Here is a 27,198-nt window from a genome sequence, read left to right on the forward strand (position 1 = left end):
TCCTCCCTCGTGTGGGGTCTCCTCCCTCTCCCCCCCAACATCCTCCCTCACGGGGGGTCTCCTTCTCCCCCCCAACCCTCCTCCCTCGTGTGGGGTCTCCTCCCTCTCCCCCCCAACCTCCTCCCTCACGTGGGGTCTCCTTCTCCCCCCCAATCCTCCTCCCTCGTGTGGGGTCTCCTCCCTCTCCTCCCGACTTTGGGGGTGGGATCCAACTGGCCATCATGCTGAGTCCCTGGAGACAGAGTCCCTGGAGCCCTGTGCGCCCGGGGTGTTTGTGGCTGTCGGGTCAGTGCCCGTCTCCTCTGCTCTCGTCTCCCGATCGTCCCTTGTTCTTCCCCTTTTAGGTTTCCTCTCCTGTGTTTTGTGTCCTTGTCTTTTCCCTCTATCTCTGTCCCCTCAACTCTTCTGTCAAGTACTTCTGCTCTCATATTTGAAAAGAGGTTTGAAATCTCTGGATGTACTTTCTTATCAAGGGTGCGACCCTCCTTTCGTCGGTGTGGATAGCGATGGTGATACTCGAACTTTCCCTCACTCGCTTGACTGACCCGCTTGACTCGCCAGTGTCTTCGTATCTCTCCTTCCTTTTGGCCAAAAAATGAAAAATAAAGACAATGAGTGACACCCAGCCTCCCCCCTTTTCCCCTTTTGTTTTCATCAGGCTTGGGGAAGACGCACTCAGTCCACCTTCCTTGTGAGAATCTGATTGTCATCGTCCAGCTTCCCAGAAGGGTCTAGACTGTCATCTGACCTTGAGGAAATCGAGTCTGGAGGGATAAGATAATCATAGCCCGAGAAGCGGCAGGACAGGTCCCTCGGAACAGAAAGCCCTCACACATGCAGAAACCGTGGAGGCACTGCTCCGTGGGGAACCGGGCACGAGGGGTCCGCAGGGGCAGCACCTGGCCAGGCCACTCAGCAGGCTGTGCCTGTCCTCTTGAAGGGTGTCCCCGCGGCTCCATGTGCCTCCGGGAACAGCTGGCATGTGTCAGCGCTGCTGTCCTCAGCGGGGCCCTCCCGGCCGGCAGCTGCCCCGTGGCCTTCCCACCTTGGGGAGCCCTTCACCCTCCTGCAGCACCACGTCCATATCAAGAGTCAATAGTCCCCACCATTTCCTGCTGCTCTGCGTCCGGGCAGCGGCCCATGACAAAGTCCCAGCCTCAGGGGACGGTGCTAGGAACGCCCTGATAGTGGTGACCGTGGCGACACAGCAGCCACGTGAGTGGGCACAGGCTCGGTTTACGACACCTTGGGACGCTGCCCACACATTATCTGCACCAAAGATGTCCTCAGAGAAAATAGCCTCGCTGGAATTTTCACACGAAGGGATAAAAGGTCAGTGAGACCTACACCTGCTCCCCCACAGAGAACCCGTTCATAAAATCCTTGGAGCCTTTCGAGGGCCCCTCGCGGCCCCCCAGCCCCACCCCAGAGTGAAGCATCTTTGTATCTTTGTCTGGTGGATTTTACAACGAGTGTGACCATCGTGGTCGATCTCCGAGCCTCCAGGCAACCACCAGGCCAAGACTAACTTTCCATGTCCTTGAAGCGGAAAGCTCTGAGGAACAACGCCTTTCTGGTCTGTGAAGCCTCCGGGGCCACAGGTCCTGTGGAGGCGGAGGCACCAGGTACACGGGGCCCGGTGGCCCGCCACACCCTGAGCAGAGCTGGGGTTCCGTCCGTGGTGCCGGCGCGGGGATCTGCGTGGCTCTGATGTGGACCCTTTCTTCCTCCTGCCGTTGCAGCTGCGGTTCCACGAGCCATTTTGTTAAACAGGGTCTCCGTGACCGGGCCACCAGCTTCCTGCAGCAGTCACGCCCTGTGTGCCATCGGATCGGTACCACCAGCTTGATCCGTGGGGCTCTACGCAGCCCAGGCTGGGGCGGCCCCCCGCCCTTCCTCTTCTGAGGTCCTCTCCTGGCCCCAGCCCCGTCCCCGGCCCTCCCCAAACCCCGGGTGCCCATCTCATGTCCTCCAGGCGCCCCACCGCCCCCACTGCTTCTCCCTGGACCCTCAGCCTTTCTCACACTTATTCCAACTTCACTTGAAGACCGATCGATAGAAATAGAAACCAGATAGAAATCCAATCTGAGGGACTTCTCAGATCTGCAAATTTATGTCTTTCGCCAGATGGGCGACATTTGGGGCCATTCTCTTTTCAGATTTTCCCCACCCCCTCCTCTGTCTCCTGGCCTTCCAGGACTCCATTTACACATGTATTGGACCTTCCGACACTGTCCCACTGGTGGCTGATGCTCTGTTCACGTTTTTATCTTTCTCATCTTTGTTCTTTATGCTGGACAGTGTCTACTCATCTAACTTCGAGTTCACTGTCTCTCCTCTCTCTGTCTGCTGTCAGGTCTGTCTATTGAATCTCTTATTTCAGATATTGAACTCTTCGATTCTGGAACTTCCATTTGGTTCTTTTAGGTTTCTTTTACGTCAGGGGTCAGCAGACTATGTCCCGTGGGCTGGCCACCTGTTTTTGTAAATCAAGTTTTCTTGGAGCACAGCTGTTCGTGGGTGTTATGGCTGTTTTTGTGATGCAGCGGCCAAGCTGACTAACTGCCGAACAGACCACAGAACCTACACGCCTAAGCAATTTGCTATCTGGCTCTTATTGAAACCAAATCGCCAACTCCTTTTCTCTACTGAGATTTACTAGGTTTTTATTCATTACAAGTATATCTTCCTTTACACCCTTAAGCATAGTTACAGTAGTTTTTTTTAAACCCTTGTCTGCTAATTCCAATGTCTGGATCACCTTGAGATCCCCAGTGATGTCTGGGTCTCATTCTCCTGTGTCTTCATGTGTCTGGTAATTAGGGATTGTTTCCAGGACTATAGCTCATACGTGGTAGAGACTCTGTATTCCGCTGTGCTCCTCTGGAGAGCCTTGATTTCTGTGGTGGTGGTTGGTGCTGTGCTGTCATTTGACCAGGAATGGACTGAGACTCCAAAGAGGTCTCCCTGTGGTGACAGGAAGTTGGTACCTGCCTCTCCCGTGTGTAATTCAAGGATCAGCCAGGAATTTGGGACGAGTTCACACATAGAATGTTGGCCTCTCGCTGCCCAGCTGCCGTGGTCACAGTCATCTCTGCCCTCCGCTTTCTCAGCCCAGTAAGGCTACAGTTTTAACTGCTCTGGACGACCCCAGCTGGGGTCTGCTCTCTGGAAAAAGCCATAAAAAACAGGGAAGTCAGGAGAACGAAAACAAAAAAGAAAACAGGGAACTCGCCCATTGCCGCCCTTTCCCTCAAGGTTTGGAGCCCGCCAGTGTCTGCCTTCTCTCCGTCTCTCCTCAGTGCCTAAGCTGCCATTTGACATGTTTCTTCCAGAGTTCGTGGTTGTTCCCTAGGGTCGGTTGGTACAATGGTGCTACCCCACCAGTGCCCGGCCCCGAAGGTATAATTGTCACAGGTCCTGCTCCCAAACTTTGATTGAATTTAGAGCCAGTCATGAAACCATAAGAAAGCAAAGCTTAAGCATGGCATCCTTTAAGGTGGACTACCACAGGAGCAACCTGGCCCAGGAGGGCTGAGAAGGAGGGGGTTGCTCAGGGAGAAGGACGCTGCTGTGAACGTCGTCCTGGTGCTCGCTGGGCTCCGGCTCCAGCTCCCGTCCCCGCACGCCTTCAGCTCGGACATGCACGCTTGGGCTCAGTGCTTGAAGCTGGCTGGGGCCCAGCCTTCCTTCTGTCCTCACTTCTGTTCACGATGGCTCCAAATGAAAGAATCTGATGCTTTCCTAGGAAGCTATTAACAATTTTCGTTTTTTAATTTAAAAATTGACAAAGTTTGCTTGAGTTTTGTAGGCACGCAATGTCTAAAGTGTCTCGTGGCTTGTGAGCAGAAGGGCCAATCCTGAAAGGCCTCCTTTGCTCTCGAAGCTCTACTCAGGGTCCTGGAAACAGACCCTCCCTGGGGAGAGGCCAGGCCTGTCTGACAACAACTCTGAGCACTCATCTGGAACATCCTTGCAGGCAGGAGGTGTGGGGTCAGCTAGGTAATATTTGAGGACACTATAAATATCTTCAGCTCCTGCCCTGGGCTTGGCAGCTGACACATTTGCTGTAACTAACTCATACCTTGGTGCCTCTTGAGGTAGCATGGAGGTCAGAGAGGGGGGTCTGTTCCTCTCCCCGTGGGTGGTGGGGGGGGGGGTTAAGCCAGTCCCGTCCTAGGAAAGCGTGGAAGGAACCTCACGCTCGTCTGTGGAGTCAGTGCTGGGGAAGTCACGTGCAGGGGTGTGCGTGTGCGTGTGTGTGCGCGCGTGTGTGTGTCTGTGCCCACCTGTGTCTCTGAGCACCTGTGTGTGGACCCGAGTGTGTGATATTTCAGGCCCAACCCCTACACGCCTGCCCCCCAGGTGAAGGGGGTCCCCTGTGTACTCCCAGCGCTTCTCATTCTCTCTGGGAATGTTTCCACTGCTCGGTCTGGTTACTTTGTCAGGCAGCGTTTAATTGACCAAGGCTCGTGCGCGTTAAAGTAAAACCAAAGGATTTACTGTGCTGTTGCATTTGCGTGGACTCAGCTGAATCTTGCTGAGAGATCCTTGGAGGCTGTGGCCACGTAGGGCCTGACCCCAGGCCCTGGGTACCCAGCTGCATCCCGAGGGGGCGTGACACACGTCAGCGATGACCTTCCCGGGGGCCTCGGCACCCACTCTGTCCAGGGCCTGCTCCAGAAATGGCTGGCTGGCAGGCCGGCGCCTCCTGACCTTTAACATCAGTCAGAGGCTTTGTAATTAGAATGAAAAGTGTGTGTCCCCTGTGGTTACCACCCTGCAGCCAGGCCGTTCGTGCTTAATTAGCTGTAACTCTCCCGGCCTCGGCAATCAGTTACCTGTGGGTTTGGGAGTCGCTTCATTAACGTTCCCTGGTCGGAAGGGACCGGCCTCGGCAGGGGAGCTCCGGACCCGGCCTCACTCAGCTCCCCGTAGTCTGTGCATCTTGGTGCGCTTTGATTTTGTCCTCTACTGTTCTTGTCACTCTGTCTTGTCAGTCCTAGGAGTATGCACCACGTGCCCTGCCTGCATTAGCAGCTCAAATATTTGCCGAGCTGGGGTTTACGCCGCTAAGCTGCTGCTTCTCCAGTGTTCGAGGCATGTGGGGAGCCGCTTTCTGCAAAGCTTTTCTGCAAAGCTTTTCTGCCCGTGGCTGTGCCCGGGGTCAGCACAGCATGGCTGGTGCACATCCTGAATCGCTGTCTGCCCTCTCCCTCGGCAGGGCGCATGGGAAAGCCGGCTCTGTGGGCTCCTCAAAGGCTCAGACGTTCCCTGCCTGTCCAGCCTATGAGGTTTGGCTTTTCCCCAGAAAATGCCGTGGGATTTTGAGGCGGAAGTTTGCACCACCTAATCGTTTCCCAAGGTCACAGCCACCCTGTTGGCACATGGCCTTAGGACGCGGGGCCTTTCTCCATGGTCATGGCTCAGGCTCTGGGCCAGGCCAGATGTGGAGGCCCTGAGCTGTGGGTCCTGAGGAGGTCGTTGGGTCACTGCTCAGATTTGCCTTTGCCGGATCCTTCTCTAACGAGGTGTAGCAAACAAGGGTTGAGAGGGTATTGGGTCTTTCCACCTGCCGCTGGAGTCTTGGTGGCCAAGCCCACTTGAGCACGCCGGGTGCTGGGTTTTCTGGTGGCCGTGGTGAGGCATGTGCCTCTCAGATCCTGCTCCCCCTCCCTCTCTCCCTCCCCACTTCCCAGAGGCCCAGCCCCCCCTCCCCCTGTGGGGTTGCAGCAGAGGCCATGGCCGTGCAGTGAGCGTCCACCCTAGAGTCAGGGATTTTTCACAGTGACCTGATGCGGGAAGAAGGGGTCTGCCTGTGGTGACTCAGCCTGACTGGGAGCCACATCCCTGACTGCGTCCCTGCAGTTCGGGCCAGTGACCACAGGGCATTTCCCCCACAGGAACTCGGCTTACTGGCTCCTAAAATGCCCATTATATGCTTAATAGCTGAACCACCTGCAAATTGCCACTTAAGAGTCAATCAAGTCTTCCGTTTAATTAGCTCATTACAGTGCAGCTGCCTTCTGGAAGGGGTCACGGGCATGGGGAGAGCCCGCCTGCAGGGCTGGCCTCTCTCACCAAGAATTCCCAACAACCAGAGGCCTTGGCTGGTTGAAACTGTCACCCTCCCTCGTGCCTGGGCTGGGTGGCCGGAAGTGCAGAAGCCCAGAAGGCCCGGCCCTGGCTGCCAACATGATGCCAGCTGAGAGCACGGAACGAGGGTCCCAGGAGGGCGCCCAGACCACAGGACAAGGACAGCAACATCCCGCCCCAAACTCTAGCTCACGTGAGCCCATATGGGGCAGAAGCCGGAATCAGAAAGTTGCCCTGTGCCGTGAGTGCGTGTAAAGTGAGGTCAGGCACGAATAGGGCGAAGAAGCAGCTGGCGGCCATATGATGTTGTAGGAAAGAGAAGGGGGAGGACACCTGGGGTAAAATGTGACCCAAGAAATGGAAGGGAAGTCCCCACAGAGCTCAACCTCCCAGAAAAGGGCCAACACAATCTCAGTAAGATGGGCGCTCCAGCGAGGACGGCAAAACGGGGAAATTGTAAAGAGGATTTTCATGGGTCAACACCCATTGTTAGACCTGAGAGATCATTGACCAAGGGTAGGAGACCTTAGAGCGCGAGGCTGGTGGAACCAGAAGGTCTGAGAGGTTTCCACAGACTCGGGGGGAGAGGGGAGGGGACACGGACAGCAGGGAGGTGGTGCCTGGGGTGGACAGAGTGGCACGGTCCAGGGGCAGCGGAAGCCCGGATGGGGGGCTTCACTGGCCAGGCAGCTGCTGCCACCTGGAACGCATCCTAGGAATTCTTCTAACCTTTTCTCTGAGTCTTAAAATAGAACAAACACAATAGAAGGAGAAAAGGGCCCTGGGAGGTCTGTGAGCCTGCCTCACTCAGAGTACAGGCCTCTGCACCCTAAGGTCTTTGCAAGGGTGATGGGCCACGGGGCCCAGGCAGCCGGCTGTCAGCAGGGGGACCTCCGGGTCCCCCCGAGTCCCACCAGGGCAGGTTAAAAGGCAGCCGCACTTCAGGCTCCAGCACCTTGAGACAAGCTGGGTGAGGCAGCATGGAGGGATGAGGGGATGGGCCACGCGGGGCCTGGGATGAGGGTGCCCTGGGCTCAGGAGCCGCTCCCTGCAGCCCGACTGTCATGGGAGTCTCTGTCTGCCCCAGACCCACCCCTCAAAGGCAAGGAGACCCTGAGGAGGGTGTCCCAGGGGCCAGGTCCCGAGGGGACAGCAGTCGACAGTGGACTGGCAGGGCCTCCTGGCCACATGAGTGGGGCCGGAGGGAAGCGTCCACAGACGCAGACATGGAGCCTCACTTCCCAGGCCCGTGTCTGTCCTGTGGGCTGGGACAGCCCCTCCCAGGAGGCCGGCCTGTCCACAGAGCCACCAGGCAGCCCCCACTCCCAGGCGTGAACAGGGAGAGCTGCTTCTGGTCTCCGTCAGCCCCAGAGCCTGCTGCGTTTCCAGAATGAAATCTGCCCGTGTGGGAGGGGCCCGCGGTGGCCCTGGACCAGAGGCTTCGCTCGGAGGGGTCCCGGCGCCCCTGACGGCCCCCTCCCCCGCAGGCTTCCACCTGTCACACAAGGTCACCAGCGTCGTCCCCGAGAGTGCACTGCTCATCGTGCTGGGCCTGGTGCTGGGCGGCATCGTCTGGGCGGCCGACCACATCGCCTCCTTCACACTCACCCCCACTGTCTTCTTCTTCTACCTGCTGCCCCCCATCGTGCTGGACGCCGGCTACTTCATGCCCAACCGGCTCTTCTTTGGCAACCTGGGCACCATCCTCCTGTACGCCGTCGTGGGCACCGTGTGGAATGCGGCCACCACCGGGCTGTCCCTCTACGGCGTCTTCCTCAGCGGCCTGATGGGTGAGCGGGCATGCCGTCTGCAGGGGGGTCCTCGGGGTGGGGTCCCCGGTGCGGGGTCCTTGGGCTGGGCTCTGCGGGAGCAGGCTCTGGGCACTCCACTTAACAATGCTCGGTACAGAACACAGACCCAAAAAGGGGACGAGTGGTTGGGGTGACAGATGTCACCGGTGGGTCCACTTAACCCGCTTGGCATGTTTACAGTAAGGTTTAATGAATGAACAAGAGCCTGTCCAGGCAACCCCAGGCTGAGGTTCGTGTCCTGCCTGGGAATGACGTCCTGTCCAACCAGGCTGGCGGGTGGGTGGGGTGGGTGAGTCGGCCAAGCTGCTGTCCCTCCCCCTCAGCAAGGAGGTGGGGGTGGGCCTCACTCCCCTGCCAGCAAGCCTCCAGGGAGAGGGAGGAGAAGGCCCCTTGGGCAGAGGCCGGTTATGGAGCCTGGTAGACACCCACCCAACCTGCAAGAAAAGCCGCGCCAGCTTCTGCACAGTCACCGGTGCCCCTCCTGCCCCTGCCAGTGTCTCCTGCAGTTTGGGTTACTTAATTCAGCCCTGGCGTACGGCCGAGGTGCGCCCCACCCACCCGGGAGCTGGCCATTATCTACCTGGGAAACTGGAACAGGTGAGGCCAGGGGCTCAGCTGAGGCCTTGCGCAGATGTGCACGCAGCCCTAGACGCTGCCCGTTCCGGGGCTGCTGTGGCTGGCCGCTTGCATCATGGGTCTACAGGGTTAGCTTCCGGCATTGGGGGCGACCGATGAGAAGTGGGTGCTGGCACCACAGGCCCCAAACACCACCACCTGCCGAACCAGACTCCCAGGGACGGGCCCGGATCGGTGGTTTCCGTCCGGCTGAAGGAACAGCCTTGCACAGCATTCCTTGTGTGGATCAAGGCCTCAAAACCTTGATGACAAAGGACATGCATTGAGAAAGAGAGGCCAAAGGTCCCCTGACGGGAATAGTCACCTCACCTGTCCCATTTGTCACCTTGGGACTTTGTCCTCACCCCATGGGGAGCACGTATGCTTCCTGGAGCCCCCACTGCCATCTGGCACCGCCTCCAGGCTCAGCCCAGAGAAACCCCCTAAGGTTGACATGGGGCCAAACACGTCTGTCCGGGCCTTGGAGGTGAGTAAGCCCCGGGTGCATTTACTGGTGATGCCTCTAGGTGGTTGGGTACATCTAGGATGGCAGGGCCATCTCTAGCCACTGGACACAGGGGAGAGTCCCGGGGTTTAGAGCAGGAGTCCCTAAGGGGACCTGTGTTCAGTCCTCAGGATGCAGCTGGTCAAGGCTAGGCATCAGCCAAAGTCACAGATCAGAACAGCACCCAGGGGCCAATGAGCCTATCCTGTCCCTAGACACCCGGAGCAAGGCATCTGAGGAGTTGGGGAGGCAGGGACCAATCGGTCTCTGTAGTCCAATGGGCGGGGCACCCCTCTGAGGAAAAGTCACCCTAGGCCAGGCCATAGGTAGGGCTGGCAGTGGGTGTCTTGGATGGGTGTCTGGACGGGCCAGCCAGGGCTAGGCCCAGCAGAGGCTTCAGGCAGAGAGGGCCAGTGGGTGGTAGACTGTTGCCCCAAGGAGGAGAGCAGGCTGGCCCCGGGACACTTCCTGCTTGGAGTGGCTGGCTTCCAGAATGTACCACCGGGTCTGTCTGGGCCTTAGACAGTGAGAGACACACGAGCCAGGAGGCGTTTAAAGACGGGACGGCCCCAAAATGTGGAATGTGCATGTGGAGTCCCCGTGTCTGAAGCCAGGAGGGACTGTGTTCTCACCTCTGCCTCACCAACAGTGCCTGGAGGTAGAAAAGCAAACCCTACGATTCCCATTTCAAAAGGCACATTTTAAACCCTTTGGAAGCTGGTTCTAACACCTGCCACTTCTTCGGGACACAGACTCTGGAGCCAGGCTGCCGGGTTTTCAGAGCTCACGGGGAGCTCCCTCCAGGGCCACGTCTCTCCGAGGAGACAACCTTCCAGGGGGCCCTGCGTGGCCCTAAGGGAGAGCTGGGCTCCTGCGGAAGCCCTGTCCTAGACCTGGAGAGGGCCCAAGTGCCTGGAGGGGTAGCGGTCCAGCCCACGCATGGCCTCTGTGTCTCCCCACCCACGTGGGCCTCCCCGATACCCTCCAGGCCTGAGGTCTGGTTCAGTGCATTCAGGCCGGGAAGGCGGCTCAGTGCCAGGAAGGCTCCCGGACAAGGCCTTCCTTGGAGCAGCCCAGCTGAGAGCAGGTGTGAGTCCTGGACAGAGCCGGGATGAGGCAACCGTCCTCGGGTCCCAGAGGTCGTGTGTCCGGTGCGGACTGCCGTGTGGCTGTGAGTGCAGCCTGGTGCCGCTTTGGAGACTGAGATGTTGGAATGTTGGAAAGTGCATCTCAGCACGACCCTCGCCCCCAAGGGCACCAGGAACCCACTGGGCCATTTCAAGAAGCAGAGCGGAGCTCACTCTGAGGACCTGCTCCTCCAAGGTCCCTTCCTACCCCTCCCCCCACCCCCGCCCCACTCTGAGCCCTCGTCTCCCTTCTTGTCCCTCAAACCTCCCTGGTGGCCCCTCCTACTGGAGTCCCCCAGGATTTCCCCAGGCCAGTTGTGGTCCCCCAGGACCCTGTGAGGCCTGCCCCTCCCCTGCCCCCTTCCATCACTTCCCCCCAGGCTGGGTCCTGGTGGCTCTCATCTGGGCGGAGACATCACTTTCCAGGGAAGCCTTTCTCCCATGCCTGTTGAGCCCCTGACCCCCTTTCCAGCCCTAACCCTGGACCGCAGACGGCCCAGGGCAGGGGTCTGATCCCATGCTGTGCATGGCCGAGCCCCCAGGTCCTTCATCTGCTCACAGCAGCCTCCCGGTGGGCCCCCCAGGAGGGAGTAAGCAGGCCCCAGGGTGGATGAAGGGAAGAACGAGGGGCAGTCAGTCCCCAATGGGGGTGAGACCAGCCTTTCCTGAAGGCTGTGGGAGCCCATGGGAGGCAGGCAGGCAGCTCTGACCCAGGTTTCACAACCAGCCAGCCCCAGGCCCAAGAGGGAGTCCCATCTGAGAGGCTTCTGAGCCGGCAGTCAGGAGGACGGAAGCCTGAAGAAGCCCCCGAGAAGGCCAGGGGAGTCGGTGTGCGGGGCTCAGAGGTCCTCGCCCAGCCGGGCCCCGAAGGGCTCTCCTTGACGGCCCTGCCTGTCCTGCAGGAGACCTGAAGGTCGGGCTGCTGGATTTCCTCCTGTTCGGGAGCCTGATAGCCGCCGTGGACCCGGTGGCCGTCCTGGCTGTGTTCGAGGAGGTGCACGTCAACGAGGTCCTATTCATCATCGTCTTTGGGGAGTCACTGCTGAACGACGCCGTCACTGTGGTGAGCGGGTGCTGGGCGGCCCCAGGGCCTCGGTGCTGTGGGCGGAGAAATCAGCCTTGAGGAGGTGCCGCGCGCGAGAAGCCTGAGAGTGGGTGTGGGGGGTGCTCTCCCTCTGCCCCCCGCCCCCCACCGCTCTGACTGGAGGAGGTTTCCCCCGCAGCCCCATCGCATGCTGTCCCCTCTCTCACTTCCTCCCAACTCCGAATGACTGCCTGTTCAATCGGTTCTTCGAACACTCTTCTCCCGTCTTGATAACACCTCACTGCCAACCCCACCACCAGTTGCCAGAGCGGGACGCCTCTAACTCCGGGTCCAGAGTCGATGCCCCTGGCCCTGATTTCCCTAAGGGAGCCACTAAAGAGACAAACAGTGAGATCTCGCCAGAACCTAGGAGGGAAGACGATCGAGCGCTGACCGTACCCATGAAGTGCCTCAGTCTCCAGGAGGGAGGCGGAGCCCGGGAGCTCGGCGGGGCCGGGGCGGGTGGGCAGGGGCGGGAGGACTCTCGGTCAGGGTGTGAGGCCACAACAGATCCGTAAAGTGAACAGAAGGTTCATGAAATGTGGGAGCACTGTCTCAGCATCACAGTGGCCAGCACGGAGTTGTCGAAACCCAGCCTGAAACTGGGCTGCTACCTCTGTGCAAGTGCGTTACAGGTAAGGTGGAGGCATGCACAGAGCACCTTCCCTGCACAGGTCAGCCGCGTGCTGCATCTCCGAGCACCTGCTCTGGGCCAGCCCCACCAGCCTGTCGCCTCTCCCCAAGGGCTTTGCAGAACGTGCAGGTCCCTCTTGCTCTAAAAGTACCTGTGGCCTAAGAAATTCTCCCTCTTCGTGTTCCTTCAGGGTTCAGGAGAGTGACAGACCCTAAGCTTGTGCTGCACCAGATTTCTTCTGTAGCAGATAAGATGTTCTCGGGGGAATTTGAGAATTAATTTCAAACTTAATCAGAAATATCAGACACAGCTCCTTCGAGGCTGGGCTGCTCTGTGCCGTGGCTCCGTTTCTCTGGAGAAGCTCTAACTCATGCCTGAGCCACGGAGCTCTCCGCTTACAGCTGGCTTGAGCCTTGTCTCCCCTCTCACCTGCGTTTCCATGGAGGCACCCAGGCTGTGGTCCAGCCCCCAGCACCCTTGGTGACTGTGTGCCCACACTCTGCCCAGCACCCGAGAGTCATCAGGCCTGTTGTGCGCCTCCTGTTGTAGAAACAGCTCCACACCCCGCCTTTTGGGGTCCTCTGTCCCCTTGAGCAGACCTGGAGAGTTCAGGCTTGGGGCTCAGAGATCAGCTATTTCCCCAGGAACCTGCATCCTACCCTCGGCCCCTGGGTGTGGAGGGCTCAGCATAGGACACACAGCACAGCCTCCACAGCTGTGGCCTCGCATGCCCTTCCTGAGCCTTTCATCTGCAACATCTTGGTGGAATGAGGTTTAAACGTCAACATGCAAAGACACCAAGGGGTGTGATCCTATAATCGGGAGTTAACGCAACAGCAAAGTCACTAAAAATGAAACTCTGGCTTCATCTTGGAACATGAAACAGAATTAAATGTAGCGGGTTAAATTTGTGGTCACCCCTGCTTTGCTGATAGTAGGAAAGGACGACATTTGCTCGTAAAGGTTCTAGTTCCCTCTAGAATGTTCTTCTGCCTCTCGTATCCCACCCGCTGGCTCGTCTTTGGCCTTCATCTTCTTTTCCGTGATGCTCTGTGATGATTTCCTCCCGGCGATTTTTTGTTTCCTGAACAGGCCACCATGGCCTGCTTGACCCAGACCAAGTCCTCAAGGCCCGAGGCCTGAGATCAGGTGAGCACTGGCCGAGGTCCGGCCTAATGTCATGCTTGCCTCTCTGTCCCCCCAGGTCCTCTACAACGTGTTCGAATCTTTCGTGACACTGGGTGGTGACAAGGTGACTGGCGTGGATTGCGTGAAAGGCATAGGTGTGTGGCTGGTGGGTCCGCACACCTGGGGAATGTGGGGGCCATGTCTCTTCTCCAGCATGTGGATCACCTCCAGGCTTTGACACCAGGCCTGCCCCTGGGACCCACAGCCTGTGTGGGAAAAGTCTCGGTGGCCATCCCTCCTGTCCCCAACGTGTTTTATGAAAACAGTTTTGTTGGGTCCCGCCACCCTGGGGAGGCAAGGGCTGCAGCCCCGTTAGGCCCACCAGAATGTCTGGTTGGAGGACATGGGCCCTGGTGTCCTGGGTGGTTCTGGACAAACGTTCCTCTGGGCAGGGACAATGACAGCCTGGCTGTATCAGGGGTGCAGGGACAGCCCTGCCCAAGGCCCCCTTGTCGGGCTTTCTCCATGATGGGGGAGGGGAGCCAGGCCTCCCAGCTCTCCACGTGCCTGGTGGCCTCTCAGGGGGAGAATTGGACGCTTGTTTGCTGAGTTATTGGCGCCTCTGTGGGGGTTACCAGGCAACCCACGATGAAAGGAATGGTCTGGAAGGACAGCCGGTCGGCCGTGCCCACACGCAGGGGCCAGCCACGCCCGGCCACAAAGGGCCTTTCAGGCGGCTCAGCCAGTGTCCTCGGCCCCGCAGTGTCCTTCTTCGTGGTGAGCCTGGGGGGCACGCTTGTGGGGGTCGTCTTCGCCTTCCTGCTGTCGCTGGTGACCCGCTTCACCAAGCACGTGCGCATCATCGAGCCCGGCTTCGTCTTCGTCATCTCCTACCTGTCCTACCTCACCTCCGAGATGCTGTCACTGTCGGCCATCCTGGCGTGAGTCCCCCTCGCTCCCACGGCCCAGAGCGCCAGAGCCACACAGCTTGTGGGCCACGGGCCGTGCTGGTGTGCAGGGGTAGGGCAGGGCCCACCCACAGCACAGCCAAGCAGCTGTGCCTGGGAGGGGGAGGGGGGGTGACGGGGGGAGGGAGAGGGGCCCCTCCCTCCTGGGGCACAACCTTGTGGGTCTCTTCCCAGCCCCCATCCGCCTGGCCCGCTTCCCTCTAAGGGGTGAGAAGCCACTGTGGGGGTGAAGAATCTGGTCTATTCAGGTTTTAAATAAGGAGTTGGTGTTTTCACAGAATTGTCCGTGAGCTCTGCCTACACCCAGCCCCTTCCGGGTGCTCTGGGTGGGAGGCTGGCTGGCACCCCCACGACCCGAATCTGCCCTGGCACCTCCCCCCAGAGCCAGCCACCGCCGGGCTGAGGACAGACGCTGAGGCAGCCCACTGGGTGGCTCAGGGCTCAGATCTTGGGGTGTCGGGGGCCGGGACTGCACCTGGTCCTAAGCAGAGCCGAGCACGCCGACCAGTAGGGTGGGCATGTGCCCAGACACAGGCCAGAGTCTCAGCCCCCAGCCTCACTGTGTGCCCGTCCCGCCTCCAGCATCACCTTCTGCGGCATCTGCTGTCAGAAGTACGTGAAGGCCAACATCTCGGAACAGTCAGCCACCACCGTGCGCTACACCATGAAGATGCTGGCCAGTGGGGCAGAGACCATCATCTTCATGTTCCTGGGCATCTCAGCCGTGAACCCCCGCATCTGGAAGTGGAACACGGCCTTTGTGCTCCTGACACTGGTCTTCATCTCCGTGTACCGGGCCATTGGTGAGGACGCTGGGGGATGGTGGGGACCAGGGAGGGGGGAGGGTGTGGGGGGCGATGACAGGGATGCGGGGGAGATGGGGGGTGGGAATATGGGGGCGGGAGCACATGGGGGGCAGGAGGGATGGCTGAGGGACGCTGGGCACAGTGGGGGCAGGCGCTGGGGCCCGGCTGTGGAAACCAGGCACGTGGTGTTCGAGCACAGCCCTCTTGCCCGGTGAGCGGCGGGTCTGGGAGCTGCTGGGGAGCCTCACCACGGCCAGGCCGTGGGTTATCTTCATCGAAACTCCAGGCTTTGTCACGGCTTCGGCACCTTGAGATGGAGTTAGAATAGCTGGGGGTCAGGGTGGAAGGTTCTAGAACCTAGAGGAATCCATCTGGTTTCCTGAGGACTCATTGCGGATGCAGTCACTGATGAGCAGATTGAGGCTCATGTGAGGCAGGAGTCCCCCTGCCTGCTCCGGCCCTGGTTGCCACTCCCTGGTGTGCGGTGCCGGGGCGAGGCCACCACCCACTCTGCCTGAGCTCACCAGGGCCTGAGGGCTCCAGGGAGCGGCTGACAGAGCAGAGCAGGGTCCTGGTCCTGGAGGCAAGAGCACAAGGCCTCAGTGTTGCAGCCCGGTCACAGGGACACCTGCAAATTCCCAGAGCTGCGGGGAGCAGCTTCCAGCCACAAATGCGGGGTGCAGAGTATCCCCAGCGGCAGGTTGGACCTGTGGCCAGGAGAGAGCACTGGTGTGGACAAGAGGGTTTGGGGAGAGTAGGGCTACAGCGTGCAGTTTCCCTGACCCCTTGCCCGGGACAGAACCTGTCACCGTCACTGCCCTTGGAGGGGAGTCCCACATGTTGTGCCCCCAGGGCGGTGGCTGCCACTGGCCTGAGGCCCTCGAGGAGCCTGGAGCTCAGTGCGCTCCCCGCCCGCAGGTGTGGTCCTGCAGACCTGGGTCCTGAACCGGTACCGGATGGTGCAGCTGGAAATCATAGACCAGGTGGTCATGTCCTACGGCGGCCTGCGAGGGGCCGTGGCCTTCGCTCTGGTCGTCCTTCTGGACGAGCAGAAGGTGAAGGAGCGGAACCTCTTCGTCAGCACCACCATCATCGTGGTCTTCTTCACGGTCGTCTTCCAGGTAGGGTGGAGGGCACGTGGCCGCCGCGCCCCCGACCTCTCCACGCCAGCGGGGCGCTCTGTCTCTAGCCTCTCCCGCCTCCAGGCCCTAATTGGTTTTTGTAATTTTAGTAACTAGGAGACGTTTTGTAGGTTTTCATGTGGCCCCACAGGGGACGCAGCACGATTTGGCCTGAAAATGTTCTTCCTGTGCTGCCGCTGGTTAACGAAGCCCCAGTTAGGGTTTTATTGACCAGACACGCCCAGGAAGGTGTCCCACTTCTCCTTGCTTTTGGGAAGTCTAAGGAGCTGATCGGGGGACCCTCCGAGCAGGTCAGGTCTGTGGATAAGGGCGGCCCATTTCACCCCGTGTGCCTGTGGAGGGGGTGCAAGTACGGGTTCACACACTGGGGGTGCCGTGGGCCAGGGTGGGCCCTGGGCGGGAGCCTGCCCGCCGTCTGGGTCAGTACCTGTCTTCCAGGGCCTGACCATCAAGCCCCTGGTGCAGTGGCTGAAGGTGAAAAGGAGCCAGCACCGGGAGCCCAAACTCAATGAGAAGCTGCATGGCCGGGTAGGGGACTGGGGTGGGGGAGGGGGGCAGGGGCGAGGCAGGGCAAGGCAGGGGTAGCCCTCCGAGTGATGCCAGCCCACTTCTCTTTCCTGTGAAAGGCTTTCGACCACATCCTCTCTGCCATCGAGGACATATCAGGGCAAATTGGACACAACTATCTCAGAGATAAGTAAGTGGCTTTAGGTGCCCCTGGTTGGACTGAAATGGGGAAATTTGGAGGCACATTCGTCTCTGCCCTCAGTTTTAACTGGAGGACCCACTGGGTAGAAAGGGCGGCTGACATTCCCCATAAACCAACCTCACAAAGCACTGGCTGACTGAAGAACAAGGATACTTGCCAAATTGTCTGAGACCCCCTTCTCCTGGGACTCCTGTTTCCCAGGAACCCCACCCCCTTGACCCCCGACTGCCCTCGGACTCCTCCTCCCCCTGAAACCCCTCTCCCTCTGGGATCCTTCTCCCCCAGGACCCCTCCTCCTGCAGCGCCCTCCCCTTGGGACTCCCCCCCCCCCCAGACCTCTCCTCCTCGGGCAACCCCTCCCCCTCAATGTCTAGCTCAAGGCCCACTGGACCTCAGCCAGATGTTCCTCTGCAATTCTGGCCTGGCCACATCCTCTTCTGCCCCAGACCACTGGCCAGTATTCTAACTGTGCTGGATTTAAAGCCTCCTTCTGGCCAGCCTGTTTCTCTCTAAGTGTGGGAGCTCAGAGGGTCCTCCTGCTCTAGCCAGTCCCTCTGCAGGTAAAATATGTCCCTCTTACTGTAGCCAGGGCCCCAGGGCCCTGTCCTCAGCCTGCCCTACCCTTTCCAGAGTGTTAGGTAACCGTCAGGTGGAAAACGTTGCAATATTGTATCAAATGAGAGAACAGAATTCAGAATTCTAGGTTCTGACAGGAAGAACACTGATGGGGAAATAGAGCCCCTGAGGGTTATTCCTGTTATTTTAAATCTCACCCTCAAGGTTGTTACCGTAAATAAATTTCGGAGGGGAGGGGCGGGAATCTCCCGGGTCTCAGCTCCTGGGAGACCACGTCCATTACAGGTCTGGGAGTGGGAGAGGGGGCCCGCTGCTCCCTGCCCCCACATGCTGCCAGGGTCCCACGATCCTCCCAAGTGTTAACGTCTGTGTTGATCTGACCCCCCAGGTGGTCCAATTTCGATAGGAAATTCCTTAGCAAAATCCTTATGAGAAGGTCGGCACAGAAGTCACGAGATCGGATTCTGAATGTTTTCCACGAACTCAACTTGAAAGATGCCATTAGCTATGTGGCTGAGGTACCAGAGCATTCTGTCTGTTCTCTTTGTTGGGTTGGGGGCTAAAACAACACGCAGACATGGGATGTGGCCAGCCATGGGGTCTAGGGCAGTGGGCCTGCACCTCACATGCACGTCTGTCTGCACCCTGAGGCCCAGGCAGCCCCGTGCGGGGGTTGACGTGTTCATGGCGCAAAGCCCTGAGAATGGCTGTGGGAGCTGGGGCACAGAGCCCTCTCCTACAGCTCCCTGCAGGACGCCTGGTGGGTCTGAGGTCTGAGGCCAGGTGGGGCATTATGGAGTCGTGACTCCCCCCACCCCCACATAGTGCACACAGACATGCACATGCGTGCCTACACGCGCTCATCCACGTACGCGCCTGCGCACAAAGGGGAATGCAGCAAGGAGGTCTTGAGTCCTGTGGGGTCAACATGGGACATGCCTGGTAACAGGCTGTGGTTCTGAGGTGGCCTCCACATCCCCCGGCCCTGCAGGTAAGCAGGACCCTCCCGCACCCACAGAACCCCTGCCTTCCGCAGGCAAATGAGTCCGCTCCCGTGTCCCTGAGGCTGACGGGCCAGAGAAAGCTCCCCACCAACCAGTGGCTGGTGGGTGCGTCCAGGGTGTGGGGACAACGAGCGGGCTCGGGAGCATGTGGGGGGTCAGGGACTAGCCCTGCTGCACGGTGACGCTCTGGATCTTGCTGTTTCTGATGCCACATGCCCTGTGCCAACTCACAGCCACTTGGTCAGTACAGGATGTGTCCAAGTGACTCGGTCATGGCAGGGCTCAGGTCAAATCCCACTCCTCCCGCCCCCCCTCCCCAGTGGCCACATGCCTCCAGGAAGTGCTTCCTGGCTTCTCAGTGCACACATGTGACCATCTCTTGGCCATTGCGTTGATCACCCAGCTGCCTTTGCCCCATGTGTGTCCGCACACATGGCCCTTAGGCCCCAAGGTCACGGGCATCTCATCAGCTCAGGCCTACACAGAGCCTGGTGAGCTAGGGGTCCACATTTTCATCTGGAGGGACGGGGCCACCTTGGCAAACCCCACGGACCTCACACGGAGGGCACAGCCAGAGCCCTGGAAGTACCTGTCCCTTCAGAGCGGAAAGTGAGTCCTCCAGTGGGCTTGTCCACCCCAAATATATAGCCTGACACCCCAGCACAGCCTGGGGTCACCACAAGGCAGAGAGGGGCAGGGACACAGGGAGATGAGGAAAAGGAAGGGCCTCTACACTGCCCACTGGGCTAGTGCCGACCCTGGTCCCCCCGAAATCCCAACCCAGAAGCTCCAGGCACCAGCAGGGACAAGGCCATCGTCTGTCTGCACCTCTGAGCCTGGGCTGGGAAAGTTAAGAGCACGAACCTCTGCCTGGTGGGACTGAAGAGGCCTTCGTGGCCTAGAGCCTGGTGGGACTGGCAGGAGGGGCTGTCCCTCTCTGCTGGCCAAGTCCTAAGTCCCTTGGACACTCCAAGGCCCCCAGCCCCCACGTGGGATGTGCAGGCTGCCGTCAGGGCCCCTGCTGCCCAGCACACTGAGTGCCCCTGGCCCGTGACGTGGGCTCCTCCCTGGTCAGGCCTGGCTCTGCCGGCTCAGGTCACAGCAGGGGTGATGTGTCCTCCTGGGCTGTGCCTCTGAGTCTCCTGCACGGCCACGTCAGCCCCTCACTCTGGTGCCCTCACAGCCCCATGCCCTCCCCTAAGGGGCCCTTGCTTTCTCTCTGTGGCCCCCTTGGCACATGGCCCCACACTCCCACCCAAGGAGAGTGGCTGTTTTTGACTTTCATTCATGTAGGGCTCTGCTGTATGTAGTTTTGATCTGATTCAATTCTGGACAGAGACCTGGGGGTTCCCTTCTGGGGTAACTGAGGGCAGCTGGTTGGGACCCTTAGTGGGGACAAGGGACACATCCCCAGTCCTGTGGGGAGCCGCGGCGTTCCCTGGTGCGCCGTGCCCGCTGAGGGGCTGGGTTCTTCACACTTGCTTCTGTCTTTAGTTTTTCAAGCCACCAGCCACCAACCACTCGGCTCAAGCGAGCCCTTACCTGCGGCCTGAGCTCTCCAGAGGCTGGTGGTTGTCTGGCCTCCAGGCACTCCACGGTGTGGGCTGGCACAGTCTGCCTCCTCCCCGCAGGGAGAACGCCGTGGGTCCCTGGCCTTCATCCGCTCCCCCAGCACTGACAACATGGTCAACGTGGACTTCAGCACACCGCGGCCCTCAACCGTGGAGGCCTCTGTCTCCTATCTCCTGTACGTGCCCACATTTACACGGGCTTCTTCCAGAAGCCACCCCTCACCTGGGCACCTCCCGCCACGACCCTGGAGGCTGCCGTGGGCGGGGATCTCCCCTGACCTGCACTTCCCAGGCTCTCCTAGTCACAGGCAGCAGGGCCCCTCTGGGCACACACTGGCCAGTGGGCATCTTGAGGCAACTGAGAGTGTAAATGGGGTGTGCGTCGGACCCCAGGGAGGGGCGCAGAGAGGAGCGCAGGGTGTGGACACGGGTGCCACGAGTTCCCCCTGCACAGATACACTTGCAGTAAGGTTAGTGTCTGCCCTGGTGTGAGACTAAGAGAAGAGGAAGCCGGCAGGGCAGAGGTTAGGGGCTGAAGCCCCATCCCTGGTCGCCCCCACACTGGTCCTGGACTTAGGACCTCCCTCCTGTGCTGGGCTGTGCTGCTTGGCTGGGGCTTCGTCAGCTGGTGTGCAGGTGCTGGGCTGGGCTGAGTTAGGGGGTCAGGGAGCCCCGGGGGAGGGTGGGGAGTCCTCTTGGGGTCTGGCTGAAACCCTGAGGGAGAAGACTCCCAGGACAGGCCTTCCAGGAGGCTGGAGGTGTCCGGGCTTATGGGGTGAGGGGCCGGAAGGGCGGGCGATCACTGTGACCCCCGTGTAGGAGGGAGAACGTCAGTGCCGTGTGCCTGGATATGCAGTCCCTGGAGCAGAGAAGGAGGAGCATCCGTGACACAGAGGACATGGCCACTCACCACACGCTGCAGCAGTACCTGTACAAGCCCCGGCAGGAGGTGGGTGTGCGGAGCCCGGGGTGGGGTCCTCACCCTGGCACGGGGGTCCTTGTCCTGAGTGCAGAGAACACTCAGGCCCAGACGGCTGGCAGGAGGTGGGGGGGCTCAGCCTGGGCCCTCACACCCCCAGTTCTGTCTGGCTGGCTTTGCAGGGGGCACCCAGCCATGCAAGGTGTCCCCAGTGTGACCGCCCGGCTGCCCCTCCCCCAGTACAAGCATCTCTACAGTCGGCACGAGCTAACTCCGAACGAAGACGAGAAGCAGGACAAGGAGATCTTCCACAGGACCATGCGGAAGCGCCTGGAATCCTTCAAGTCGGCCAAGCTTGGGATCAATCAGAACAAGAAGGCAGCGAAGCTGTACAAGAGGGAACGTGCCCAGAAGCGGGTGAGGGCGGCAGGCACGGGTTGGCAGAGGGACCGTGGGCTCACACCAGGGCATCCCCCAGGGACAAGCCTGGGCAGAGACTGCACCACTCACCTCTGTAGCCCCCTCACAGAGCAGGAGTGGCCCTGGACGGCTCCAGGCGGCCCCAGCGGGGCCTCGCCCCGGAACGGCTGGGGCAGTCAGGGTCCTGGTGTCGCTGTGCCCACACCTGCTAACAGTTTTCCTTTTGTTTCTCAGAGAAATAGCAGCATTCCCAATGGGAAACTGCCCATGGAGAGCCCCGTGCACAATTTCACCATTAAGGAGAAAGGTACTGGCTGGGGCCACAGCAGAGCGCTCACCAGCGGGGACGCAGGGGCGTGTGATGGGGCGGGAGAGGTGTACGGAGCACCGTCCTGCCAGGGGGACCCTTCCCTGCCCGCAGGGTCCTGCCTGTCCTGCCTCGGGTAAGGAGCTGCTGTTAGGGCCCCAGCCACTCCGCTGGGCGGCGCCCTTCAGGTGGGCTCCACATCCCCTGTCCCAGTCTCCACTCATGTTGTAGCCACAAGAAGTTAGTGCCCCCCCCCACCCCGAGTAGGCCCCCTTCTCCAGGGTGCTCCGTCCTCCAAAAGGCCAGGCTGGCTGGGGAGGAGGGGCCGGGGCAGAGGGGTGGCACTCACCGCGGCCCCTGTGTAGGAGGGAAAACCTCCCGGTGTGGTTTTGCTTTGTACAGCCCTGTGCTGGCTTGGCCACCCGGGCACTGCCACCCAGCGAGCTACCCAGAGGAGGTGGCTAATGACAACCCCCGGGGCACTCTGCAAGCTGGTCAGGGTGTCAGTCAAGGGCACTAAATGGGGGCGTCTGTGCACCCAGCCCACTTCCGTCATGCTGCCTTCCCTTGCCACCAGATTTGGAACTTTCAGACCCAGAGGAGGCCCCGGACTACGGTGCTGAAATGGGTGGAGGGATCGAGTTCCTGGCAAACGTCACACAGGACACCACGGCGACAGACTCCCCCTCAGGTGAGGGGCAGGCGGGCTGGCCCTCCTCAGGTCCCAGAAGTGAGCATGATCACTGGTCATTGGATGGGGACTTCTGGGCCCATGTGGGGTGTGAGTGGCAGGCAGGGTTCTCTGCTCCAGAGAAGGGAGCCGGCACTTGCCCTGCCTGCCACGTGTAGAGGGACGGCATGGGATGCAGAGCATAGAACCCGAGACCTTCCAGGTAACCTTCCAGGTGCTGGCTGCAGGACGCGCTGGTGTGTGACCCCAGGGTGGCACCCCCCCCTCCCTGCTGCCCCGGCTTCACCTGGGGAGCTGACCAGCTGCTGCCCTTTCTCCTAGGGATTGACAACCCCGTGTTCTCCCCGGATGAGGACCTGAGCACCCTCTCCAGGGTGCCACCCTGGCTGTCGCCAGGGGAGACTGTGGTGCCCTCCCAGAGGGCCCGTGTGCAGATACCCTGCTCGCCGGGCAACTTCCACCGCCTGGCACCCTTCCGTCTCAGCAGCAAGTCCGTGGACTCCTTTCTGCAGGCCGACGCCCCCGAGGAGCAGCCCCGCACGACCCTCCCTGAGTCCACGCACATGTAACTCCCCCCCACCCCCCCTGACGCCTGCTCTTTCCTCAGCTCCTCTCCCTCAGCCGGCCGCCTCTCTTGCTCTGAACCTGAACGTCTGCAGACTCTCCAGAAGCTTTCTTCCTCCTTCTAAGCCTCTTTTCCAGCCACATGTTTCTTAGGAGATCGTCTGAGTCTCAGCTCCTCCAACTGAGATGTCAGGATCCAGAGCTGTTTCAAGATCTCTTTAACCCATGTGCTCAGCCCACGAATCTAAGTCATGATCTCAGAGGGGCCTAAGCATGGCGGGGGGGAGGAGGCGGGGCGAGGGTCGCGTGGGAAGGGGAACACACTTTTGTCCCTAAAGGCCCCAGGGATTTGCTTAAAGCCCATGCGACAGAAGTGAGTGGAGGAGAGCAACAGGCCCCTTTCAGCATCTCAAGAACTCAGGGAAAGGACACAGGCAGCGGAGGGGCCGGCCACACAGCCGGCGAGCCCACCGACCAGACCAGCAGCTCTCCCGGGAGAGGAGGGCAGAGAAGGCGGGGGCAGGGGTGAAGACGGGGCGTGAGGGGGCAAGGCAAGGGTGGTAGGCAGGTGCAGCTAAGTGCAGGTGTTCCGGCTTCCTTGCTGGGTGCCTAGAAGGTGCTGTCCTCGCTCTACTGTCCACAGGGAAGGGGATTCAGCCCCTCTGCAGGGTTCAGGCTCATTCCACATTTCCTTCTGGTGTCTGGCGGCCACCTGGGAGGAGACAGGAAACAGGAGCTGGTACCCGAGGGGCTCTCACTCAGGAGGGCAGGAAAGTCTTGTTTCTGTCTCCTGTGGACACGTGGACAGGGGCGTCTACCAGTCCGGCGGGGGAGCGGCAGTCCACCCCTCACTGTAGAGTGTTCTAGCAAATCCCTGCCTGGTGCAGTATTTGCTTTACGCACAAGCTGAGATTTCTTCAGGGACGTATGCCCCTGGGGACTCCAAGTGAGCTTGTGGGAGAGGCCACGTGGGCAGAGTCCCTGCTTTTTCCTGGCTTCTGCCTCTGAACCTCCTAACCTTCCCCTCTCTCTTCCTTGAGCCCTGCTTGTCCCTGGAGCGGGACACCGGTGTCCGGAGAAGCCACGTGGCTAGGACCACTTCCTGGGCAGGGTAGCTGTGTCTGGGGTGGGCTTTACACTGAGCACCTTCCTGCAGAACAGGCACCTGCCGAGGGGCTGCAGGGTCAGGTCCTCCGCCGACCCTGTCACTGTGGACCGTGCTGGCTACACAGCCAGGGCGTGGCCTGAAAGTGCCCCGGAACCTCTCAGGTAGTGGGGGTGGGGGTCGGGCTGGGTCTGTTGGGGACCCTCCTGGCTGCACAGCCATCCTGGAAGATTAGAGGGAAGGTTCCACGGCGTGGGCTGGAGGGTCCCTGTGATTCACGTGCCCGTTGAGGGGACGTGGCAGCCTCCAGGTGTGGGGGCGCCAGCAGTCAACTTGGAGGGTTGGCGATGGCCCCCTACCCGCAGTTTGTGCCGAAGGCCTGACGGTCTGGGATGGGGCGGGAAACCCGCCCAGCGCAGCCTCCCGGATCTCCCCTTTCCACCCCGTGCCCCCGTTCCTCCCCGAGGGCCCCTGCCAGGTGCCCTCTGCGCTCACGCCGTCTCCTCCCGCAGGTGACACGGGCTCCGACGTGCCGCTGACCGGACGCTCGTCCCCTCCCGCCGCCGAGAAGCCCCCGCTCCCCGCGCGGTCCCAGTGGCCGCACGCCCCGAGCCCCGCCCCTCCCGCCGAGGGCCCGCCCACCGAGGGCCCGCCCGCCGAGGCCCCGCCCGCCGAGGCCCCGCCCACGGCGCCCCCCGACCGCGAGCCGGGGGCGGGGCCGGAGCGCCGTGGACTGCCGGGCGCGCACGCGCGCTCGGCGGCGGCGCGCCGCGTGCACAGCCGGCGCTCGTTCCAGCGGCCCCGCGCGCGCCGCCGCCCCGCGCTGCTCAAGCTCTCGTCCCTGCCGCCTTCGTGCCACGCGCCGCCGCACGCGCTGGAGCAGGAGGAGACGCCGCTGTGACGGCCCCGCCCTAAGGTCTCCCGCATCCGGAGTCTAGGTGCTGGGATAGGGCCGCCAGCCGGACTCTGTGGGCTAGAATGGGTCCCAGGGGACCGGATGTGCCCCCGAGGCCTGACCCTGGGAATTCCTCGGAGCCACCTGCAGAGAGGCCCCCGCGGGCTAGAAGTGGACCTGGACCCGGGCAGGGCCTCCTCCAGCTTCTGGGAGGTCTGGGCTGGCGCCCTTGCCAGGAGACTCTGTTGTGGGTCCTTGTGCCCACCTGCCCTGGTTGTGAACTGACCTGGCGCTCGCGAGTTACTGTTTCCACCCTCACCCCTGAGTCGGGAAGGGCCCTGCGCCCCCAGAAGCCTGCCTCTGTGTTTGAGTTCTTGCCACTTTGTGTCCATTCTCTCATCAGCACTGCCAGGGAAACTGAGACCCAGACAAAGTGGGATTTGCCCATCCTGATGCCAGCCCATGATTCTGGGCCCAGGCAGGGCTCTCACCCCCAGGGAGACCAGGGGCCCTGGTTCCAGGAGCAATTTGCAGGGGTTGGGGATGTGGGCAGCCTAGGCCCTGTGTGATGTCTTCATGTCCACTTACCAGATCTTTGAACTACCTGTCACCTTAGGACTGTAGGTACGATTGCAGACACATCTTTTGTTTGCTTATCCTTTTTGTGCCGCGACCCGTCTGGCCCTGGCCCAGGTGTCAGTGTGGCAGCCCCTGGGCTCCAGGTGTGGCCCCACCCCCACCCCCACACACCTGGTCTCTGGCCTGAGCTGTCCCACCTGACCCTGTGAGACGCCCCCGCTGAGTTACAAGTTGCAGTGGCCACGTGGGCTCGCCCAGCTCCTGCCAAGGAGAATGGGGCCTTCAGGGCAGCTTAATGGGGCCCAGACCTTCACAGGCCTGAGGGTGCCCTGAGGGTGCTGTGGCACAGACCCCCTCCACCCCTTCCAGGGTCTCAGGGACATGGCCTTGGACAGAGTTCCTCCTCCCCCGACCCCCACCGCTGTCCAGTCCTCTGGAGGGAGACCACTGTCTGGCCGTCCTTGGGGGAGTGGTCGAGAGCCTAGGGTTGAGGAGTCTGCCACAGGGAGCCGGAAGGTGGGGGGCCCCCTGTGCCCTTGCCTGTTCCTCAGACAGGGTTTTGTATGAGAAAGAGGTGTTTAAGGACCTCAGGGGCCTCAGGACTCTCCCAGAAGCTTTTCTAAAGAGGCCAGGCTCAGCCTGTTCAGGAAAGGAGACTGTGCTGTGCTGCGACCAAGTTCTCATGCTGTAGATTCTCACAACCATCACGGGCCAGGTCTGCCAGCAGTTTGTAGTGTTGTAGTAGTGCACACGGAGTCCCTGATGGAAAAAGTCTGTATATAACCTGCTGTTCATGGCTTTGTGTTGAGAAAAACCAGGAAGAGTCCCCGTAGCATCTCTTCACCGACACAAAGCCCATCGAGATCTGCGTTCCGTAAATCACACACACAGGATGGCGCTTGCTTTCCCTACACGGTGCGACCACTTTGACCAACCCTGTGAGCACGAAATTCACCCATTATCTGCCCGTTAGTGAGCCCAACGGACTGCTCCCAGCCCAGCCTCACTGCTCAGCCACAGCCATCGATCACATCCCCAGGAAGGCACACACTCTGTCCACTCCCTGTGGAGAGTTCGTCTAGAGCAGGATGGGTCCTGGCGCACCGGGGCCCCAGGGGCCACAGCCCAGCTGGTCCGGCATCTCTAGCTGCCTTAACAACTCACCTGGACCGCTGGACCCGGATCCGATTCCCAGCTGCGGAGCCAGAGGCTGAGTCAGGGAAAGCGACTCAGGGGCACCCCACTCAACACCAGAGACAGTAAACCGCCTGGTGATGCATCTGTTTGACAAATGTCTCATGGCTCAGCTGTTGGCTGGTGTTTTCTGTGGTGGGCGGGCAGTTTGTTGAACTGCACAGGGCCAACCACATCCATAAGGGAACCGAAGTTCCAGGTCGGAAACCTCCCTGGCAGAATCTCACGCGGCAGCGCTCGAGAGAGGTCTGCTGTCTCCTCTGTGGACACGGTGTTATAAACCCTCGTGCTGTGGATACATTTCATAAATGAGAATCCTAGCTGTCCTTGTCATTGTAAAACAGAATGTAAACAAAGTCTTATGAATGTATTTCCTTAGGAAAACTGTTGTAAAATTTTTTATTAGAAAAGAATTCCTATTTATTTAATACTGAACCTTGGCCTACTTTATGGTAGACGAAGGAACATGACTGTAGGGGTCGCTATTTCTCACTTCTGTATTTTCTTGAAAATAATTTGGTTACAGTGCTTCTATACCGTGTACTAGTGGTCTTCTATTGTGAAAGGAGATTTAAAGAATTTCTTTGAAGCTGGAAATGTATGTTAATTAGGAGTGGTGAAAATTGTGTATGTTAATTTTGTGAATGTAAATTAAGTCGAATTTTGTGTAACCCTGATCACAGAACGATGTGCCTTACAGCAAGCGCTGCTCCGGACGTGTTGGGCAGGGGCCCCATCACAGACCCTG

The 27,198-nt window shown here is 60.2% G+C and overlaps 1 protein-coding gene across 5 annotated transcripts in view; it reads left to right on the forward strand.

Moving 5' to 3' along the window:
• The window catches only part of SLC9A3 (solute carrier family 9 member A3), a 44,344-nt gene extending 17,853 nt beyond the window's left edge, over positions 1-26,491 (forward strand). The window contains exons 2-17 of one of the 5 annotated variants that reach the window (XM_045039537.1): positions 7,584-7,886; positions 11,057-11,217; positions 13,077-13,155; positions 13,764-13,941; positions 14,551-14,771; positions 15,693-15,895; positions 16,355-16,444; positions 16,543-16,613; positions 17,590-17,719; positions 19,837-19,952; positions 20,596-20,725; positions 20,936-21,112; positions 21,350-21,422; positions 22,015-22,113; positions 22,435-22,678; positions 24,295-24,424. In XM_045039537.1, the coding sequence (XP_044895472.1) occupies positions 7,584-7,886; positions 11,057-11,217; positions 13,077-13,155; positions 13,764-13,941; positions 14,551-14,771; positions 15,693-15,895; positions 16,355-16,444; positions 16,543-16,613; positions 17,590-17,719; positions 19,837-19,952; positions 20,596-20,725; positions 20,936-21,112; positions 21,350-21,422; positions 22,015-22,113; positions 22,435-22,678; positions 24,295-24,298 (2,279 nt within the window). In that variant the 3' untranslated portion in view covers positions 24,299-24,424. Of the gene's footprint in view, positions 1-7,583; positions 7,887-11,056; positions 11,218-13,076; positions 13,156-13,763; positions 13,942-14,550; positions 14,772-15,692; positions 15,896-16,354; positions 16,445-16,542; positions 16,614-17,589; positions 17,720-19,836; positions 19,953-20,595; positions 20,726-20,935; positions 21,113-21,349; positions 21,423-21,999; positions 22,114-22,434; positions 22,683-24,294 lie in introns of those variants that run through there. The other 4 variants (XM_023239980.2, XM_045039532.1, XM_045039529.1 and 1 more) reach the window with 4 other exon arrangements.
• The last annotated feature ends 707 nt before the right edge of the window (positions 26,492-27,198 follow it).

Source organism: Felis catus, chromosome A1 (genome assembly GCF_018350175.1).
Source record: "Felis catus isolate Fca126 chromosome A1, F.catus_Fca126_mat1.0, whole genome shotgun sequence".
NCBI classification, from domain to species: Eukaryota; Metazoa; Chordata; class Mammalia; order Carnivora; family Felidae; genus Felis; species Felis catus.